Raw genomic sequence first — 20,170 nt, forward strand, 5'->3', positions numbered from 1 at the left:
GAGGATCTGCAAGCATGGTGGCACTCGGCCAGCAGATAGAGCGACCTCAGTGGCGTGAGTAGTTTGCAGACGATGTGAGGGTCCCAATCCCGATAAGCAGAGTGCGAAAAATTATAGATTGAGGGGATAGATAAATATTGGAGAGGCAAGGGTGACGATAATAATAACAATCATTCTTAGTCTAGACTAGCACATCCCCCCCAAAACAGTCTAGTGCGTCTCGTGCTTTCACCGCAACTGTTGCTCCAGGTCGAAACTCGATGCATTCCTGGCAAGCAAGTTTGGAAATCCCTGGTTATTCAGACCGATAATAATGATGGTCTGACTGGATCTATCTGGATATCTGTCAGCCTCAGCCGCTTGGGATTCACATCTTCGGTGAATTGGTGTTATCCAGATCATGTTTTTCGTGCTCCGGTTATTGTTCGCGCATGGGCTGATCACCGTCCACCAAGACGGTTACTGGGTCAGACCTGCTCAATGACCTCATGAAGAATGTCCATTGACTTGTTTTGAACAGATATTGTTGCTAAGGTTGGAAATCAGACGATGAAATCAGCAGTTAGCTGAGCATCGTGTTGGACAAGTTGTAAACTATTGTCTAATAGTCTTCTATATGAGAAGGAAAGTCGTTGATGCCACAGTTTGCTTTAAGATCAAAGATTTTCACCCTTTAGAATCATCACGGTAGGATATTTGCACCCCTCGTTAGAGAAAAGATGCGTGGTGAATGATTAGAAAAGCTGCAGGAGACTACCTCTCTACAACCACATGTTATGGTTCAAGGACATAACGGAATCATTCCCCACCCAGGTTGAAGAAACAACAGCTGCAAAGTCAAGTCGGCTCCCTGCTTGGTGCTGTACTTCTTATGAGACAGCCTCACGCATCTGTAACACGACCAGAAGCAAGGGGTTTCCTCGTCACCGAAGTTCAAACGGCGCCGTCGAATCGATCGGTGTCTACTGATGTGACTCGCATTTGCGGCCAGTGACAACCTTGAATGGCCGATCTAATAGGCTTTGAACTTGCATGACAATATGATGGGTCTGATACTTTATGGCGGCCCTGTGGTAAGGCGCTTTTCTTGCACGGCTTTGGAATGTGTCATGTAAAGAAAAGTCGCTTTTGCCGTGCGTCGTGACGTTCGTGGGACGACTCTTTTGTCACCTTTCTTTTTCGTCCGATAACCTTGGGTGTGTTCGATATGGCCACTGGAGATTCCTCAGTGGTGCACTGGACGGCTTCCTTGATTGTTTCCCTTGACAGGCAGTAATCAACGTGATCATTGAATGCTTTATCCTCCGCGACCTGGGGCCTTGAACAGATTGGACAATCCCAAAATTGTGGTTGACTTTCTGACTTAGGAAGTATGGCTGTGACGCCTCCTTTGTTCGTTTGCTCCGTGTCGGAAATTTCCTGGCTGAGCTGTTCCAGCTCGTTAATGTCGTCTTGCCTTTCCTGGCGTGCAGCTTGCTCGAAAGCTTCCTCGGCACCGATTTGCTGTTCTGTCATTGCATCAGGTTTTCTGCCAGCGACAGACCTCGACTGCGATGCCGCGCCAAAGAAGTTAATATCCACTTTCTTCGTGCTAATCAGGTTGGTACAGCGGAGACCAAGAAGTCGGAGTTTCATATTTGGGATCTCCTTCTCCAGCTTCGCTAGCATAGGAAGTGAGAACGCGTAAAGGTCTTTGGCGAGAGAAACTGCCCTGGGTGGCTGACATTGTCTGGAAAGCACTTCAAATGTGGCCAGCTTGACCTTGAGCACTAACGTACGACCTTTGCACTCTGCACGAGTCAAGTCCTTCTCAAGTTCCTGCGCCGTATCCCAGAGTTTCTCTCGGAGTAATTGTTTGTCGCCAATTTCACTGAACGTGCGCTCTGTGCCGACACTCTTTCGTTCATAGTTCTCCACGGGCTGAACCTGCGTTCTGCCCAAGCCGAGAAAGCACTGAATCAGGAAGTGGAATGCTTTTTCTCCAAACAATCGAGTCAGAAGGGCACGCTGAGGGTAAATGTCACCGCATGTCTTTATGCCGATTGCATCGAGTTCACGTTCAAAAACACGACCGACACCGTTCACTTTCCGGACCGGGAGAGTTCTCATGAACTGCATAATAGCCTCTCTCTCATTTGGAACGCGAAACTGTCCATTCGGCTTGTTGCGATTGGAACAGATCTTCGCGATCTTCGCGTTCGCCGCGATCCCTGCAGAGACTGAGATCTTCGTGGTTTCCAAGATCTCCGCCCGCATACGATTAACAGTCTCTTCCGGGTCTAGATTGTTTTCTGTGCAATAAGAAGTGATGTTGAGATATGCCTCGTCAATGCTTGCGCTCTCAAAGAGAGGATCGTACTGCGCGAAAATAGCACGAATCTCCTGCGCTTTGGCGGTGTACTTCTCATAGTTCTGAGGAAGGCAAATCAGCTGCGGACAGAGCTTCTTGGCCACAAAGGATGCCATTCCGCTGCGACATCCGTACTTTCGAGCCTCGTAGTTACAGGTTGTCAGGACTCCCTTCCCGACAGCCATGGGTACCGTCTTGAGCTCCGGCCGCTCAAGCTCTTCAACAGCTGCGAAGAATGCATCGCAGTCAACGTGTACCACGTATTGAGTCAGATCTCTCGTCAGTTCCAGTTCCGCAATCAGCTCGTCGGCCTTTCTCAGGTCATGCGACAGGTCCAGTTTCTCTAGACGAGCCTTTTCTTTCAATATGCGCTCGATTTTGGCTGTTAAAATCCTATCCCGGATCTGCTCGTGATGGAAGAATTTGGAGCCCTTAGATGCATCATATATGATCTCAGATACCTTTGAATCTTTAGCTTCTGTTTATTTCAATAATGGAGAACTGCATAGTCTATACCTTCCGCTGATCAACAGCATCCTGACCCGCCTTCGTCAGAGATGGTCCTAATAAGTGATACTTCAAGGTTTCATCATTGTCAGACGCCTCTTTCGAAGGTTCCTGACCATTTCCATCAGACTCGTCATCATTCGATGCCATATTTATCTCAGTGATCTTTCTGAGGGTGATAAGAAAGTGGTGTCGCGAGGATTTCCTAACGAGGCAGCTATTGAGACGCCTGGGCACGTGATATCGCGTTTCAGCCCGTGTTGTTTGACGTGGTTCTCGGCGTCATCAGGACTGTCCCAGCGGAGCGGTCAGCTATCTTCCTGCATCCTGCCTGCGTCCGCTGCCCCTCATGTGGATATTGGATTCAGAAGGCGATTTATTAGAGGGTATTCATACTTTTTATCGCCGACTTTTGTTCCGGTCCCGACTGACTCTTGCCTAGGGAAGCGCGTGTGGCTGCGGCCTGGGAAGAAGTATCTCTTCGGTCGGATACGGCAAGATGGGGGTACGGCCACTCTTCTGGAAGTTCTATACACAGTATAGCAACATGAACTAACGAAGCATTTTCGCAGTTCGGCATGCCATTCAGCATTCTTCAATTTCCCGGAAACACATGGTGATTGAAGTGTCACCAGTCAAACCTGGCGATGGCGTACTATATACCCTCAGAATCCCAATCTCCGCCTCTCTGCTAATTCGGCACAGTCGCATATTTACACGAAATCAGAAATCACCATCCACGACCAGAACTCCAAATGTGGGACGACAGTCGATGGGGAGTCAATACGAGGCGGAAATAAGAAATTGACCGGGGAAGAACATATCATCAAGCTAGGAAGATACCAGCATGCACTGCGGTAAGCACTCCCGCTGAGATGAAGAGAACGACAGCTCATTTGTGGATTGTTCTCAGGATCAAGTGGCAGCCTACCGTCCTCAGTTTCTCCTTCTCCTCGAAAGAACTCAAAGCGAAAGATCCCCTGGCGCACGTCCGCTCGCGTCTCGAAGATCTGGATATCAAAACAATTATTCCCTATGTTGTCGATCATACCACGCACGTTGTCCAGAGCAAGCGTAATACGGCCAAAGGTCTACAGGCGCTGGTGAACGGGAAATACATAGTGCAGGACTCATACATCGATGCGCTTGTGTATGCTGCAACCCCGAGTGATTTGGAGAATCTGGAGTCATTGTCGCCTCTGGAAACCGATTTCGACGCTGCGTGGCCGGACCCGACAGAGCATCTTCCACCTCCGGGGAAAGAAGCCGTCCCTCGGTCCGCTGAGGCATTTGCACCGAGGCCCGACAGAATCAACATCTTTGAGAACTATTCTTTCGTTTTCTGGGATGCCTCGCAATTCAGCAACCTGCAGGATCCGATCAACAACGGGCACGGAAAGGCCCTGCTATACCCGCTAGAAAATGGCGTAACTACTGCTGAGGAGATTTTCCAGTTTATGAAGAATGCAGCTGGGCAGAAAGGCCTTGGGGGGGAGAGGGATGGTCCTGGAGGGGTAGTCCTTGTCCGATTTCGTTCCAAGGGAGAATGGGAGAAGTGGTCAATTGAACTGAGCAATCAAGTCGCTCTGATGACCGATCAGCGAGTTATTGAGCAGAACGAATTCCTTGACGCCATTCTGGCAAATGATGCGTCCTGTCTGTGTCAGCCTTTGCCCGAAACGGAGTCCAGTCCTGAGGTTGGGCGAACGCCAGTATCGCAACTCCCAGCGACTCCTAACGGACGAGTCGAGGTGATTGATGATTCCCAAGCGGTCGAGGAGCCAAGTGAGCCAGCTAGAAAGAAGGCTAAGTCTTCGAGGATTCGACCCATCAGCAGCAAAGTGAAATCCTTTGACGATGAATTTGATATATCCTCAATTCCCACCTACACGCAAAACGAACGAGCTGATTTGGCTGAGTCGCAATCAGTTCAGGACATACCGCCTTCATCTGTAATCCCTTCGCAGCAGCCCAGCATTCTCGACAATGAAGAAGATCTGGTTTCCAGTCTCTTGCCCGGTGCTACAGCAATGAAACGTCGGCGAGCCGGAACAGTACAGCGCAGCCTTGGAGAGTCACAAAGCCTTCCTAAAACAGAAGAACCTCGCAAACCCAAACGACAAAAGTTGGACGTGCTCGAGGCGGCGCGGCAGCATCGAGAGGCGGAAGAGGACGCCCAGCGCAAGCGCCGTCAAGAGGAAGAGGAGTCGCTTCAAGACACTCTCAGAGATACGGACGTCGAGAAACTCAAAAACTTAGCCATAGTAGAAGAGATGGAAATCAAGCCCCGTCCTGGTGTCGCGGAGGACAGCCGATGGGATGAGCGATGGAATGGACGCAAGAACTTCAAAAAATTTCACCGGAAAGGTGAGCCGGGTCAACCTCGGCATCGCATTCGGACGGTTATTGTCCCCTTGGAGGAAGTGACACGGAAGGACTTTGGCATCGGCGACCATTACTGGGTCACCAGCCATGCGACGTCTGATCCTAGGCCATCAGAGAGCCAGCGCGAGCGGTCTCTAAGCCGAGACGGGTCGTCTCGTGCCCAGTCCCAGTCCCAATCTGCTTCTGTGTCTATGTCCAGGGTCGAGTCTGCGACGTCAGCACCTCGAAGTCAAAAACGGCTTCGAGAAGAACGTGACTCGGATAGTGATGATGAGCCTCGATTTAGATTTCGTCGCCGGCGATAACGGCGTTGCAATTTCCTGTAAAATATATATGAGATCTTGTGAATACAGAGCAGCCGAAGGTCTCTTAGTGGCTGCGGGTGGTCAATCCTATCACTGAGAAGTCTAGACTCGGCTCAGGTAGAAATTGCGGGTCTACACACAACAATAGTGGCTGTAGCTCCCTTGGTTAGTTGTAAACGGATTGGAGGACTCTCATTTCCCAATCCCACTTGAAACAAGAAGAGGCTAGTGGCAAAATCGATCAAACAAATCCCTACGGATCCTAAGCCACTACTCACTAGCCATTGTAGTTGAGTTGAGACTTGAGAGGAACTCTAACTCCTTTGGCAGGCTGATGTGACTAGTGGGATGATGGATCCAGGGTGATCTGAGGCTGACCCATTTGGGCGGTGGAACAAACAATAGTTAGAAGAGTGGAGTTGAATCATCAAAGTATTGATATAAATTATGACTGAATACTCATCAATTCAGCTCACTATGCACCAATGATATGATGGAGACATATATTAACCAGGATAATCTTCAGCAGCACGTTATCTAGCATAGTTTGAAGGTTTGACACGGTGGTTTACATGTGCTTTTCCAAGTTTCTTCGAGAAGTAAAAATAGCATACTCCACACCATTGTACTAGTAGTGTGCTTCACTATTATTGTTCATTGCATATCAATATTAACCAGCTAATTACATTATTGCAGGGAAATTAGCCTCCTTTACAGCAGATGATCTATCTAGATGAAAATGAGTTGTTTACCCTGTCCGCCTTGAATAACAGCCTTGGAGAAATTCTGCCGGTCACACCCCCCATCGATGTATCTCTATCTATCCACTACGTATCTCCCCCTACTGATCTCCCTCCCATCCCGGGGATTGATCAACTGTCGCGCTGCAAGTATTAGTTCTAATTATTACCCTTTTCTGTCTCGAATTTTTCTTCCACCTTTTCTTTTTCCCATGCGCCTGGTTGCGTCCCTTGATTCCCTTTGCCGTCTCTTCTTATCTTTCTACGATTCTGCCTCCCTTCTCTTACTCACCTCTTCCTTGACTACATCCTCAAATAATAATTCACGGCTATCTCTCCGACGCTGCCCAACGACCTGACTGCTTGATTATTGCTTCCCCTCTTTCTTGTTCTGCATGACTGGTGCAAAAGGAAATACTCTCTCGCAGCATTATCGCTGCCATGACATACATTGGCTGCTCTTGATGCTACCTGAGTTTATCACTTGCTGGTATCCTCTCCTTCTGGTCCATTCCTATCCGGTTGCTACTTCCTTCGAGGCCTTCTCTCTCCGCCGCACAACCTCATGTTTGACACACGGCACGTTGTCGACGTTCGCTGACAGATTTACTGATCTCTGCGAGACTGTAGACCTTCACCATTCATCACGATTTACGACTCTCGCTTTGCCCCTCTGACGTTGGGTGACTGCTTTTCCGCTTCCTCGTCCTGCTCCAAATGTCCTCTGAGTTGTTCTCATCCCCATCATCGCCCCACATGCTCTCGACCATCCCTCCCCCTCGTCCTATCTCTGTCAACTCCCTGGAGAGAATTCCAGTGATTCCTACCCTTCCATACTCCAAGGAAGCAAGTCGAAGTGCCAGCGCTGGATTTGAGATCCACGATGGCCCGATTCCTTCCACCACTGAACCTGGTCAGCTGGACTGCCAGGCTACAACCCCTACAGTGGCGGAATTGCAGGTAAAGTCGATTGGATCCCAGCCGTATCGGTCCGGGGTGCGCTTCCATGATCTCCCGGCCGAAGTTCACGAGGCCATTCTTGACCACTTGTTCGGGGAACGTGTGTCGGCGCTTACAATGGGAGCTCCTGGGAAGTCTGCCCGTAATTGGAGCAGGTGTCTACGCCATCCCAGGAGAAAGGTGCTCTCCGATCTTGCCCTCATATCGCCAGTGTGGAGGGTTCTCGTGCAAGATCGAATCTACAGACATAGTCAGTTGTGCTCTGCCACTGCTCTCTTTTTTTGCTATTAACCACGCGTGACAGTCAAGATCAAGGGCACCACGGACGAATTGGCGGAGAGTGCAAGTTGGTTCAGTGCACATCCCCATCTGGCCAAGTATGTCCGTCAGGTCGAGGTCTGGGTGCCGGTCTGGGGCAACCGGGCAGCCAGGAGTGTCACGGTCTATCAGCCGCGCCGGCGGTTCCATGACGAGCACATAGCCGTGATGGATGTGACAGCTCTTCTGCATGCCACTATGACGTGGGAGAATCCTGATACCTTTCATCCACGAGGCCACACCTTCTACTTGTCCAGTCACAATGCCACCCTGGAGGACATTTTCCACCATGTAAAGGCGTGCTTTCCCGAAGCGCGGATTCTCACCCTTGAAGGGGGGCATTGCAAGAAACCACCGATGATCCGTCATTTTAGGAACGATCCTTACGGGCTGGCCGGAAAGGAGCGCCTTCCGGTGTTGCCGAATATACAGATCTTTGTTATGCGAGGAGCGTGGAATATCATGCGAGACTACCAGCACTGGCGCAACCTGTCGCAGGCATTGCCGGGTTTGCAGGAGTGGCACTGTGCGTATGCGAAACCGAAAATCGAAGGCTACGACACCATTGCCAAGGTTCTGGTCAACCCACCGCCCTCCCTTCTTCACCTCAACATCAGCCTGGAAGGCTTTTCGAACAAGGAAAACACGCACTCTTCCTGGTTCAGTGATGGGGCGCAACCGCCACACCTATGTCGCCTGTTGGGAGAAATCGCCCCCAGACTCATGTCATTGACCTTTACGGGCAAGGTATGCGCATGTTTTTTCCAGGCAACCAGCAACACGTCGCCGCCTTGGCCCAAAACGTCAAACCTCCGATACCTAGATCTGGCAGTCAAGACATGCTGCCGTGAAAAGAAGGCGGGCTCTGTCTTTCCGTTCTTTGAGGACTTTTCCGGCATCGGGAATATGAACTTCATCCGCTCCTTCGAGAAGCTGGTCGTGGGAGCGGTCCAGAGCCTCGGAATCCATCCGTCTTTGAATCAGATTCGCATCCGGTTCATAGATCTCGACTCGGCCTGTCCCCTGCTGAATCCGTACTTTCAGCTTTCCGGCAATTTATGCACCGGCCTCTGGAGCGACCGGATTCTGTATGCGTTGAATGAGTTCCGGCCGCAGGCGCGATTCGTCGAGCTCAGAGACGGCATCTACCCGCAGTACGGGCCAAACTCGCAGATCGTCGGGGCTGTTCTGCCTCGCGCGCGGCCCTTGAGCATACATGCCTGCGCGTACAGGATCATCGCGGATGCCGGGAAGCCTTGACCTGGGGACTTCTGTCCCGATGATTCATGCGAGGCCAGACTTCTAGACTTCCGGACTCCCAACGGAGTCGAAGACACGTTGTGGTTCGATCTATACTTGACCTGATACCAGTTAGCCATGTGATTAGATAAGTTTTGTTCAGAGTACAATACCCTTGCGTTCATCTGATGGATGGCGGAATAAACTTAATGAATCAATGGAATGAAAGTGAAAGCCCAGTGCCAGGCGGTGTAATACTAGTGTCATATATACCTACCCATTTAATATACATGCCGACACCAGTCATAGAATCAAACCTATTCAAGCCGAGCCAGTGCCTACACCCCCCACATCCTCCACAATAATCCCCAGAATCCAAACATTAACCACAAAGAAAAACGAGCTCGCCAGGAACAACCCCGGCACGAAACTTGACAAGCCCAGGAACTCGAGGTTATAGCCCTGTTGGAGCCAGAGGGCCTATATTTGTCAGCATCAGCAGGAGAGTAGAAGAGTGAGGTGACACACCTGAGCAACAACCCACAACAGCCCAACAAGGATCCCCTTCCGCGGATTCTTCATCAAAGATGAAGACGGGAGATAGAAAGGCAGGAAGACGAGGTACCAGAGGAAATACTATGGACAATCAGCATTGTCTCCCTGGCGAATAGAACAGGGAAGGACATAAGACGGAAACGCACCTGACTCGTGCAAACCTTATTAAACGTCACAAACGCAAACGTCTGCGCGAGCATCGTCCCCGCCAGACTCTTCTTCCCCAGGACCAGTGGGATGACGACCACTGCGAGGAGAAGCTGGGGGATGAAAGCGAGGGACTCGAAGGCGGTGCGGGCGCCGCCTGCGGCGGAGAGGTAGAGGAGGGTGCTGTAGGGGGAGAAGTTGTGGCGGTGGTCGATGCGGGTGAGGTGGTGGAGGTAGGTGTGGTGGGCGAAGGGGAGGCCGTAGAGGATGTACATTGAGACGTTGAGGGCGGAGAAGGTGGCCAGCGCGACGAGGGTGAGGTGGATGCGGGCGGGGGTAAGGAAGTTGATAGCCTTTGATATGATGTCCTGGTTCCTTTCTTTCTCCCGCGTAGCTCTAGCTGTAGCCGTAGCCGAAGGGGAACCATCCCTCTCCGCATCCAACCACCACAGAACCGCCGGCCCATAAATAAACGGATAAATCTTGAAATGCACGCCCAGTCCCAGAATCACCCCCGCGAGAGTCACCCTCCGACTCAGCACCGCCCACAACAACCCCACAACCAGAACCCCCAGCAACCCCTCCGAGCTGCCGCGGGTGCTGATATTCGCAACCATGGGGTTCAGCAACCAGACACTCGCGTACTTCAGCGCCCTCGGCTGGCTCATCCCATACGCCGACACCAGCACTCTAGCGATCAGCCAGCCCGCGACGACATCCGCAAGCGCAAACAGCGCCTTCCCGAACGAGAAGAAGCCCGGGATGTCCCATGCCGTCGGGAGGAGAAGCCAGGCGAGCAGCGGCGTGTAGCGGTACGTGTCGCGCGCGTAGGGAGATGCGCCGCGCGAGACGTACCGCGCTGCGTCGGTGAAGACGAGGTAGTCGATGTCGGTGTATTTGATGGGTGAGTGGGCGTCTTGCCAGGCGCCGTAGACAAGTAGAACGGCGCGCAGGGCGATAGACGCGCCTATGACTTTTGTAGGGGAGCCGAAGAAGCTTGCCATGGTGGCTTTGGAGCACCTGCCAGGATGTCCCAGACTTGGATGATGCCCAGGTTGGTTGTCTGGATAGACGGCAGGCCGTAAGGCGCACGCAATTATGCGACGTAGGATGTCGAAATTCCTCGGCAATTATTTCATGGACGAGTTCATGCGTCCACTATCCTAGAGGTAACCTCTATAATCCAACCATGGTCAATTAATGCTAATTCTGGTCAGGTTGTTACATGACCATGAGAAAGTGGATTAATTGGGTTGATGTTTTGCTGGCAGAATGGCTGACTCAGCATGATGCTAAACAGCGGCCAATCATATCGCAGACCTTAAACTGTCATAGACAAGACACAGCAGGGAAAGGTACTTTAGAAAAATACGCAACAAGCGATATGCATCAAGAATTGGTATTTGCAAATGTCCATATCCCAGTCATCATCAAACATGCGCCTTGACCAGCTCGTGTACGTCGTTCCATAATTCCCACATATCGCCAGAATATTCCGGCACTTCCACAAGCCGAGGTATACATATGAACGAAAGTGCCAGATTTTATACAAAAGATTGGATATCAAGAGAAGAGTACATTAAAGTAAGATAATAAACAATCAAGAATCCCCCCAATGATATAAGTCTCGTCGCTATGGTTGAGCAAGCGAGTAAAAGGGCACGGATGGATGCATATAATAGGTTGAATCGGTCATAGGACTCCCATAGAAGCCAGGCGCATTGCCGCCGCACTTCATGTCGTTCGGGTTTTCAATCTCTGAGAATCCCGACAAGATGGTTGGATCGCTCCAACTGAGGAAATCCCAAAGTTGCTGGCCGGCCGTGTCGTCCATGAATGGCAGCGCCATCGGATCTACCATTCCACCGTCATTTGCAATGGCGACACCTCGGCCTGGTTCAGTCTGTGCTGAGATTACTCCAGGCATCATTCCCGACATAATGCCTTCGCGCCCCTGGGCGCAGCTTCCACTGGCTAGATCGCCTGCTGCGCCGCCCATATCAGATCCTCGTTTGCTGGCTTCGAGTATTCTTGAGACGGCTTCCAGCGTTCGCTTGGCCGTGGGACTCCAGAGCTGCAACCGTGCCAATACCATCATTGCCGTCTCAACCTGCGACTGACAGGACTGGAAAGACGCTCTGGGATCACTCGCGGTGGCGTCATTGAGGAACAGACCCAGAAGAGGAACCATTGTAGCCTGGTAGATGAGCCAAGTAGCGTTCCAGCCCGACATTTGATGTGACTGGGCCGTAGACGAGATATCTTGAATAGTGGCTTCAGCAATCTCTCTGCATCTCTCGATGGCGGTTCTTTCCTCCGACCTCAGCGCAATGTAGGGAACTCGCCGCATAGCATAGCTCAACAGGGTCGGTCGGTACAGGAGCATGCGCTGGTTAAAATAGCGCCATCGCATCACAATCCGCGTGTTCAAAATCGATTCGGAGCATGGCTCATGGTCTTTGAGGATGGAGGGCAGATTCTCGTACCATTCCAACAGCTGATTGTCCAACTGGGATATCTCGGCATGTTTCGTCAACGGTGCAACAGCCAGAACCTCTTGTATCTGTGTAGCAACCTTGCAGAACCGGATGTTTTCAAGCAGGGGAAGGATATCAAGAACGTTTCCCTATTGGTGGTTAGAATCAATGGGGTATTCCAGAGGGAGCAGGCGTACGGTTTCTCTGTGATTTGGCAGCTTCACCGTAATGGTGGGACCAAGACGACCCATGCTGGGCCGACCCAGAGTCATTCCGCCCCATGTATCCATACAGAACAACGACCACCATGTTCGGCGTTTCAGATCCATGGCTGAGATTTTCTGTTTGTTCGACGCATCCTGACTGTATGAGAACTCCTTGTGCAAACCCAAGGCGGCCGCCATGCGGAGCGCAGCTCCCATAAGTGAGTAAGCCAGATTTGGCTCACTGGTATAGTGTAAGTAATACCCGCCGATCAATCCGAGCGTCTGGATAGTTTCCAGGTGAGAAGATCCTAATGAATCCAGGCTTAGATAGCTTTTAGAGCGCTGGAAATAAATCTTGTGAGACATGTCCTCGGACGGGCATGCTGCTATGCTTCCCAAGGCAAAGACAATGTTTACAAGTCCGAGCCAGCGGTCGTCTCTGCGGTGTCCGGAAAGATATGTTTCGCGAAAAGCTTGTTCGTCCAGCATGGGCACAAAGGGTTGGAACCAGGTGAAGTATGCGTCGAGCAGTTGCAAATCGGTCGCTTGCATATGAGCCTGAGGTGGTGTAACCGGATGATGCTGGGACGATTGGATGTGCCAGTTCTGATGCTCGGCTGCTGTTGAGTAATCTTGCATCGAATCTCGATGAGCAGCGCTCGCTGGTGTCCGAGAGAAATAGGAAAGAGATCCTGGATCAAGCCAAACGATAACTTTCAAGACGGCGTGTATAGAGGACACGCCTAGGTATGAGGAAGGCTGCTTAGCTGAAAGGGATAGAGCATTTACATCGTCCGAAATTCCATTCGTTATATCGCTGGTGCTCTGGTTTCGGCTGTCGCTTGGATCTTCTGGCATCGTCTGCAAGGATTCCAAAGTGCCATCTTCGTTGGATATGGGGGAAACGTGGGCTTCGACTGACGCAGACGTGGCAGGCGAAGCCGGATGTTGTGTCTGCACCTGCGACGGGCCCTTGCCCGAGAGTTCCAAAAGCTTCTCACGCGAAAGGCTGACAAGGGCCTCGGGGGAGGTGCTGGGAAATAACTTCTCCAGGACGCTCCGATACTCGTCTAGAGTGGTCGACAGTTTTTCGACATGCCTATAGCGTTCAGATCACTTGTTCCGACTACTCTGGAGAAAAGATGGAAAGCTCGGGACAGAGCTCACAGAATAGGGATGAACACACCTCCGAGAAGGACGGGGATCTGAATAATGGCATTGATCGGCCTTCTTGTACCATCGACACGCCTCACACGGTTTCTCACCATCGCATTTAATCTTGCGATGTCGGCAGGAGGTGCAGGCCCGAAGGGTGGTGACTCTCCGCCCGATGGACTGCTGGCGCTCCCGACCCTTAACCGGGGTTGAGGCGCCAGGGTTCTCAAAACCCTCAAAGGTGTGAAACATAGTAAGGGACGAGCTCTGGCTCAATCAAATCAGATCTTGAGCAAGCGAAAAGAACCACGCGGCTGAGACATGCTAGTCTAATCAGCCAGAGAAGGCCATCTGTGTAGTCGGGACGACTTTTTTTTGTGGTGCAGGTGTGGTGTAGAGGCTACCAGGACGCAGACCGTCGTCGAAAATACGGAGAAAACTGGGGAATGCAAAAGTAGAGAGGAGAGAAGAAAAACGGTATCGATAACGATATAGATAAATTAAAAGGGGATCACGGCAAAATGGTCCTGCAGGTGATAAAGATGAATCGAGGTGGTATGATTCTGTTGGTGGAGAAAGTAATCAATTATAAGAAGATGAAAGGAAGGTGAGAGGAGTTCAGATGCAGAATTAGAATCAACTGGGGGGAGATTTGAGGGACGGAGAAAGGATTCGGAAGGGCGAACGAAGCACAGTGGGCGTGGAAGAGAGAGAGAGAGAGAATATGTATAGAAATACTGCAATTCCTGTTGGCAATAATATCTCTATTTTATTTCCAGGAGATATTATTTTGGTATGCCTTGTCATCATTACTTATCATGATCATTTTAGGACTCGACTCCAACTGTTTTAACTACTGCAAGTTGCTAGTTCGTACTACAGCACTCCTAATGGAAGCGAGGGAGCAGTCCCTGAAAGATCGTCGGCATCAACTGTGCGCGCTGGTCCGCTGCATCCTCCCCCGCATTCCGGGGCTCTACCGTTTACCTACTTTGTACATTTGTACTGCATGGCAGCATGGATGACTCACCACTGTCTCCAGATTCTTCTCACTTCGCGGGGGGCGAAAGGAAAAATGAGAGAAAATAATATTCAATATTACCGTTTTTCTCTTTTTGCCTTCGCGAGCGAAAGACGAACAGTTAGACCCGGTCACTACCTTTGTGGCTTTTCGGTGCTGCCGGCAGCTGGAAGGCGCCTGGCCACGCGTGATTCATCAGTGATTGGTAGATCCAACATCCGTTCCAACCACTCCCCATGTCTTCCATTAATTGTCTCTAGTCCCTGTTGGACGCGTGTGGTCAGTTAGTTCATCACCGCCCAGTATACGAACTTTAATAGATTCTGGACAAAACGAGATGTTGAGCCCAAGATTCCGGTCAACCGAAGACAGTTTTCCTCAGACCTTTTCTTGAGTCGGTCAGGCCCTTGCGCAGTATATCTCCCATGCTCTGTTCTTGCTGACTTAATACCAGGGACAGGAGAAATGTGATATCTATACTAGGACTTAGAGAGTACTTGAACAAGGAATCCCCAAGTTCTACTTGAGTACATGGCAGACCATCTCTGATAGCGCCGGGGCTTCCTCGGCTGCCTGCAGAATTCTACCAGAGCGCTATGCAGCATAAGTATATCACAATAATAGTAGTGAGCATGGCACTGGGTTGAGAACCTCGTCACTCCGAAACCCGACCACGACTTCAGGGAGATAAGTCGCGACCTTCGCGACCTGTTATTTGACGAACAATACATCCATGCAGGAGTGAGGTTCGTTTCCCCGCAAAAGAAGGACCGCAGGGCCCCATTACTCGTTACAGACAAGTAGCAATGATCAAATCATCTGATACTTTTCTCAATTCCAGATACCGGGTGGCAAAAGAGTCTTGGTTGGTGAAAAGATCGCACAGGCTGATATGAGCAGGGAGTGACGGTCACTGTTCAAGAGGATAGAGAAATAATCCCTGCAGTGCCTGCACCCACTCTAGTGCAATCCAATGTCAATATCGGAGGATTAGCCTTACGGACCATGGCCCCAACTCCAGGAAGCAAAGGATAGCATCTATCATCTTGTGGCTGTCCTTCACCGGTAACCGTCGGCTGACTAGATGGCAAGCCAAGACCATTGCGTGGACTGTAAGGAACTCAAGGTTGTGACCGTGCAATAAGAAGTGTGGCTGCCAAGATCCGGAGACAGAAGGCTGCAGACTTCGGTGACATTTGAGATCCTTGGAGTTTCGGTGGCTGAGTTGACTACCCAAATACCGAGGTGCCTAATCTCCTTTGATATTAAAGACAGTGCTCCCTGTAAATACCGAAAGCTCTAAAGATTCATTCCGGAGTGTCGACCTGACCAGGGCTTGAGAGAACAAGATCAGAGGCCAGTAATACTGTAATCTGCAAGATTTGCCTGGACTCTCAGATGAAGGAAGCCCCAAGGCCATCTGGATTGTTTGAGTTTCAACTTTTGTCGATCTTAGTAGCCAAACTCGTCTTAGGAAGTCTATCTAGTCCAGTGACCGCAGTGATAGGAACGGATAAACGTAAACTCTGAGTCTGAGTCTGCTCAGACAACCGAAGCCTACGCCCACAACGTTGAGACATTTCAGTGCTCCTTCCTCCACTTCTGAAGGACTAATTGCTGCACCCTGGCACCCTGATTCTTCTCAGGTCTGTGGGGACAGAGAACAATTCCATTAATGGATGAGCCGAATGATGAGGGGTTGCTCGGCTACTGATAATCTGATACTATTGGTATTTTAGAGTGTCGGACCTTCTTTAGCGGCGTGCCAATGTTCGATTCTCAAGCCACGATGAATGAAATCCTGTGACAAGGAGGTCTGCTAGTGCTAGCGGCAAAAAGGAATTGTAAATTAAATGAGGGGCGAACACTGACAATACCAGTCTCAATCGCCCAAAACACACCTCGTTTTGAGAGAAATCATTAAGGACAGATATATGGAGTACGTTATGTTTCGTGTGCTTCGTAGCAGGCGCCTGAGGAGCGGCAGACGCTCTGTGCCTGAACCGGTTGTAACTTGCGGTAACCTAATTGATGGAAAAGAATCCCGTGGTCAGAAGGAAGCATAATCGTACCGGGCCGCCAGGCCGGAACTTGAGGCACACAGTTGAGGCTGATGATGGCAGAATATGGACTTTGAAGGCACGAAAATAACGGATTCAAAGTATGGAGGAGTGCAATCATTTATTATTTTGGATGAATGATGAAGCCATGTGTCATCTCAGACACTGCTAAGATGAAGAGACTGGGACCTTTCAGCAATCTCAAAGCGTCCGTATGGGACCGAAGCCAGTGTGACGTGAAAAGAGAGCTAGACGGAGGTGTTTCCGTTCCTAAAAGGGAACAAAGTGCGGGGACAAGTTCTTAGCAAGTCTGATGGCTCTGACCTGTGGGCCGTACCAATTCCCATAGTGGTCAGTCCAGAACGTTGTCCAGTACGGAAGACAGTTGAGATTGTAGAATGGAGGGTTTTGTCGTTTATCTCATTTGATGAACTCAGGTCTGATGTGGCCCAGGCCTCATTCCTGCTGTATAAAACTGGAAGAAGGACGTTGACTTGTGCCTACGAACAATAAAGAGAAACGGGTTAGGAGTCAAGCCTGGGGCATGGCGCAGGTCTTGGACTAACCAAATTTGGAATGGAGAGGCCTCCGAGAGGGTATTACCCAATTGGGCCGGTCTCCCACGTGAGGGGCGGAGACATCTCCGTGTATCTCCTTATACTCCGAGCTCATTGAGACGTTGAAATGTTACTGTAGATATGGAGCGCTGGCTCTAAATTCGCGGCGTATCCCGCTGATGGAGGAATGAGGAATCAGAAGATCTCATTCATTCCTTCTCAGTCGAGGCCGGATTCTCCTGAACAACATCAAGCATCCGTTCCGGTCCGTGAGAAAGCTCCATTTATTCCGCCAGAACCGTCAAAATGTCGAAATTACAACAGTTTCCTTTATCTGAGGGATGGAGCTTCAGAGACAGTGAAGACACATCGGAGGATGCGTGGATGCCGGTCCCTGTTGTCCCTTCCGTCGTCCATCAGGATCTTCAAGCAAATAACAAGTATAGTAACCTTTCAGTCGGCAATACTTGATCGAGCTGACCATTGTTTCTCCCGGGGTTACAGGCTGAAGGATCCCTATATCGGGTTCAACGAGCTCGAGGCGAGATGGGTCAACGAGAAATCATGGACCTACAAGACTGTTTTTCAGAAACCAGCTGCCCCTGCTGGGTCTTGCATCGTTCTAGCATTCGACGGCCTGGACACATTCGCCAAGGTCAAACTTGACGGCAACGTCATCCTCGAGAGCGACAACATGTTCCTTGCTCATCGCGTCGATGTCACCAAGGCTCTCGAAGCGGAGGGCGACCACATTCTAGAAATCGACTTTGACTGTGCCTTTCTTCGTGCAAAAGAGCTTCGGAAGCAGGATCCCAAGCACAATTGGGCCTCCTTCAATGGTGACCCTTCCAGACTAAGTGTAAGAAAAGCTCAATACCATTGGGGTTGGGACTGGGGCCCGGTTCTCATGACCGCTGGTATCTGGAGAGAAGTGCGACTTGAGGTTTATTCCGCAAGAGTCGCAGATCTTTGGACCGAAGTGCAACTGGCTTCGGATCATCAGAGTGCTCGGCTTACTGCTTTTGCTGAAGTAGAGTCTGTGGACTCTGGTTCATATAAAGCTTGTTTCACTCTTAGCTTGCATGGCCAAGAAATCGCCAGGGAGGAGATTGATTTGACTGAGTATGGAACCGCCAAGGCCACCTTTGATGTCAAGGAGCCCTCACTCTGGTGGCCCCATGGCTACGGTGACGCCACACTGTACGACGTATCCGTGTCCCTGCGCAGGGAACAGGAGGAACTCCACCAAGTTTCCAAAAAGTTCGGTATCAGAACCGCGGAGGTCATTCAGCAGCCTGACAAGCACGGAAAGTCCTTCTTCTTCCGTATCAATGGCGTCGATATCTTCTGTGGCGGTTCTTGTTGGATTCCAGCCGATAATCTCCTCCCCAGCATTACTGCCGAGCGATACCGCAAATGGATTGAGCTCATGGTCCATGGCCGTCAAGTAATGATCAGGTAAACTGTGATTCTTAGCCCTCGTCATATCAATGGACGCATAGCTAACAGTTAGCAGAGTATGGGGTGGCGGCAACTATGAGGACAACAGCTTCTATGACGCGTGCGACGAACTCGGCGTGATGGTTTGGCAAGACTTTATGTTTGGCTGCGGAAACTACCCTACCTGGCCCAACCTGCTTGAGTCCATCCGAAAGGAATCTGTCTACAACGTGCGTAGGCTCCGTCACCACCCATCTATCGTCATTTGGGTTGGCAACAATGAAGACTACCAGGTCCAGGAGCAGGCAGGTCTCACCTACAACTATGAGGACAAGGATCCTGAAAGCTGGCTCAAGACCGATTTCCCCGCCCGTTACATCTATGAGAAACTCCTTCCAGAGGTGGTTCAAGAATTCTGTCCCAGTACTTTCTACCACCCTGGTAGTCCTTGGGGCGATGGGAAGACCACGTCCGACCCCACCGTTGGTGACATGCATCAATGGAACGGTACGTTCACTGCTTGCCACTTGCACTGATCCCTACTAATGCTGGCAACAGTCTGGCACGGCACACAGGAGAAATACCAGATCTTCGACACCCTCGGCGGGCGATTCAACAGTGAGTTCGGAATGGAAGCATTCCCGCACATGTCAACTATCAACTACTTCGTTGAGAACGAGGCGGACAAGTATCCCCAATCGCATGTACTTGATTTCCATAACAAGGCGGACGGCCATGAGCGCAGAATAGCTACATACCTTGTTGAGAATCTGAGGACGGCGACCGACCTGGAGGTAAGCAAAGCTGCTGCCCTCGTAATTATACGTGGTTTCATGACTGACTCAAAATGCAGACACACATTTACCTTACACAAGTCGTTCAAGCAGAGACAATGATGTTCGGATACCGGGGATGGCGTCGCCAATGGGGTGACGCCAGACACTGTGGTGGCGCTCTCCTCTGGCAGTTGAACGACTGTTGGCCTACAATCTCCTGGGCTATCGTGGACTACTTCTTGCGGCCCAAGCCTGCATTCTACGCTGTGGCACGGGTGCTGAACCCTATCGCGGTTGGTGTTCGTAGAGAACATCATGACTGGAGCGTGACCCACGCACAGCCTCCCAAGACGAGCAAGTTCGAACTCTGGGTTGCCAGCAGCCGACAACAAGAGGTTCGAGGCACGGTGGAGCTTCGGTTCCTTTCCGTCAACACTGGCCTCGAAGTTCGGGAGCGCATTGTGCACGAGAACGTCAGCATAGCGCCCAATGGTACAACCAACCTCATTGTGGACGGTTTCATCGACCACAAAGTCCACTCCGAACCTCATGTCCTTGCTGCTCGGATCTGGGTCGACGGCCAGCTTGTGGCAAGGGACGTGGACTGGCCTCAACCATTCAAGTACCTTGATCTCTCGGACCGGGGTCTTGAGGTCAAGAAGGTTTCTGAATCGAAGGATGAGCAGATACTGCTCATCAGCACGCATAAGCCGGTTAAGTGCCTGGTCTTTGAGGAGCGTGAGGGTGTTAGAATCAGTGATAGTGCGATGGACATTGTGCCTGGTGACGACCAGAGAGTGACCATCAAGGGTCTGAAGCCGGGTGACGCTCCTCTAAAGTACAAGTTCCTTGGACAGTAGCAGTCGACTTAGAATGTGGAGGACTCGCACGGCACACATATTCGGAGGCATTGCATTGCCCATTCAGAACCAGAACTGTTACGATGAACACTGTTCATTCATCTCATAAACC

General features: G+C 50.8%; 6 protein-coding genes across 6 annotated transcripts; 3 read left to right on the top strand and 3 right to left on the bottom strand.

The window, feature by feature from the left end:
- Positions 1 to 1,107: 1,107 nt before the first annotated feature.
- On the bottom strand, positions 1,108 to 3,007 carry Aud_009685 (Y-family DNA polymerase; the record flags this gene model as incomplete). The annotated part of the gene is made up of 2 exons (XM_043294534.1): positions 1,108 to 2,811; positions 2,867 to 3,007. The coding sequence occupies 2 exons, from the start codon at positions 3,005 to 3,007 to the stop codon at positions 1,108 to 1,110; spliced, it is 1,845 nt and encodes a 614-aa protein (XP_043150469.1).
- A 199-nt stretch (positions 3,008 to 3,206) lies between these two features.
- On the top strand, positions 3,207 to 5,547 carry Aud_009686 (DNA damage response protein RcaA; the record flags this gene model as incomplete). The annotated part of the gene is made up of 5 exons (XM_043294535.1): positions 3,207 to 3,243; positions 3,300 to 3,362; positions 3,430 to 3,509; positions 3,563 to 3,714; positions 3,771 to 5,547. The coding sequence occupies 5 exons, from the start codon at positions 3,207 to 3,209 to the stop codon at positions 5,545 to 5,547; spliced, it is 2,109 nt and encodes a 702-aa protein (XP_043150470.1).
- A 1,496-nt stretch (positions 5,548 to 7,043) lies between these two features.
- On the top strand, positions 7,044 to 8,825 carry Aud_009687 (uncharacterized protein; the record flags this gene model as incomplete). Its single annotated transcript, XM_043294536.1, has 2 exons — positions 7,044 to 7,497; positions 7,552 to 8,825. The coding sequence occupies 2 exons, from the start codon at positions 7,044 to 7,046 to the stop codon at positions 8,823 to 8,825; spliced, it is 1,728 nt and encodes a 575-aa protein (XP_043150471.1).
- Positions 8,826 to 9,125: 300 nt separating this feature from the next.
- Positions 9,126 to 10,510, bottom strand: Aud_009688 (glycosylphosphatidylinositol-alpha 1,4 mannosyltransferase I; the record flags this gene model as incomplete). Its single annotated transcript, XM_043294537.1, has 3 exons — positions 9,126 to 9,284; positions 9,333 to 9,440; positions 9,506 to 10,510. 3 exons carry the CDS (start codon positions 10,508 to 10,510, stop codon positions 9,126 to 9,128), a joined length of 1,272 nt encoding a protein of 423 aa, XP_043150472.1.
- A 629-nt stretch (positions 10,511 to 11,139) lies between these two features.
- On the bottom strand, positions 11,140 to 13,596 carry Aud_009689 (putative C6 transcription factor; the record flags this gene model as incomplete). Its single annotated transcript, XM_043294538.1, has 3 exons — positions 11,140 to 12,132; positions 12,181 to 13,288; positions 13,376 to 13,596. 3 exons carry the CDS (start codon positions 13,594 to 13,596, stop codon positions 11,140 to 11,142), a joined length of 2,322 nt encoding a protein of 773 aa, XP_043150473.1.
- A 3,692-nt stretch (positions 13,597 to 17,288) lies between these two features.
- On the top strand, positions 17,289 to 20,058 carry Aud_009690 (glycoside hydrolase family 2 protein; the record flags this gene model as incomplete). The annotated part of the gene is made up of 5 exons (XM_043294539.1): positions 17,289 to 17,422; positions 17,487 to 18,440; positions 18,499 to 18,929; positions 18,981 to 19,216; positions 19,276 to 20,058. The coding sequence occupies 5 exons, from the start codon at positions 17,289 to 17,291 to the stop codon at positions 20,056 to 20,058; spliced, it is 2,538 nt and encodes an 845-aa protein (XP_043150474.1).
- Positions 20,059 to 20,170: the final 112 nt, after the last annotated feature.

This window comes from Aspergillus udagawae (genome assembly GCF_001078395.1).
Source record: "Aspergillus udagawae IFM 46973 DNA, scaffold_8, whole genome shotgun sequence".
Classification (NCBI taxonomy): domain Eukaryota; kingdom Fungi; phylum Ascomycota; class Eurotiomycetes; order Eurotiales; family Aspergillaceae; genus Aspergillus; species Aspergillus udagawae.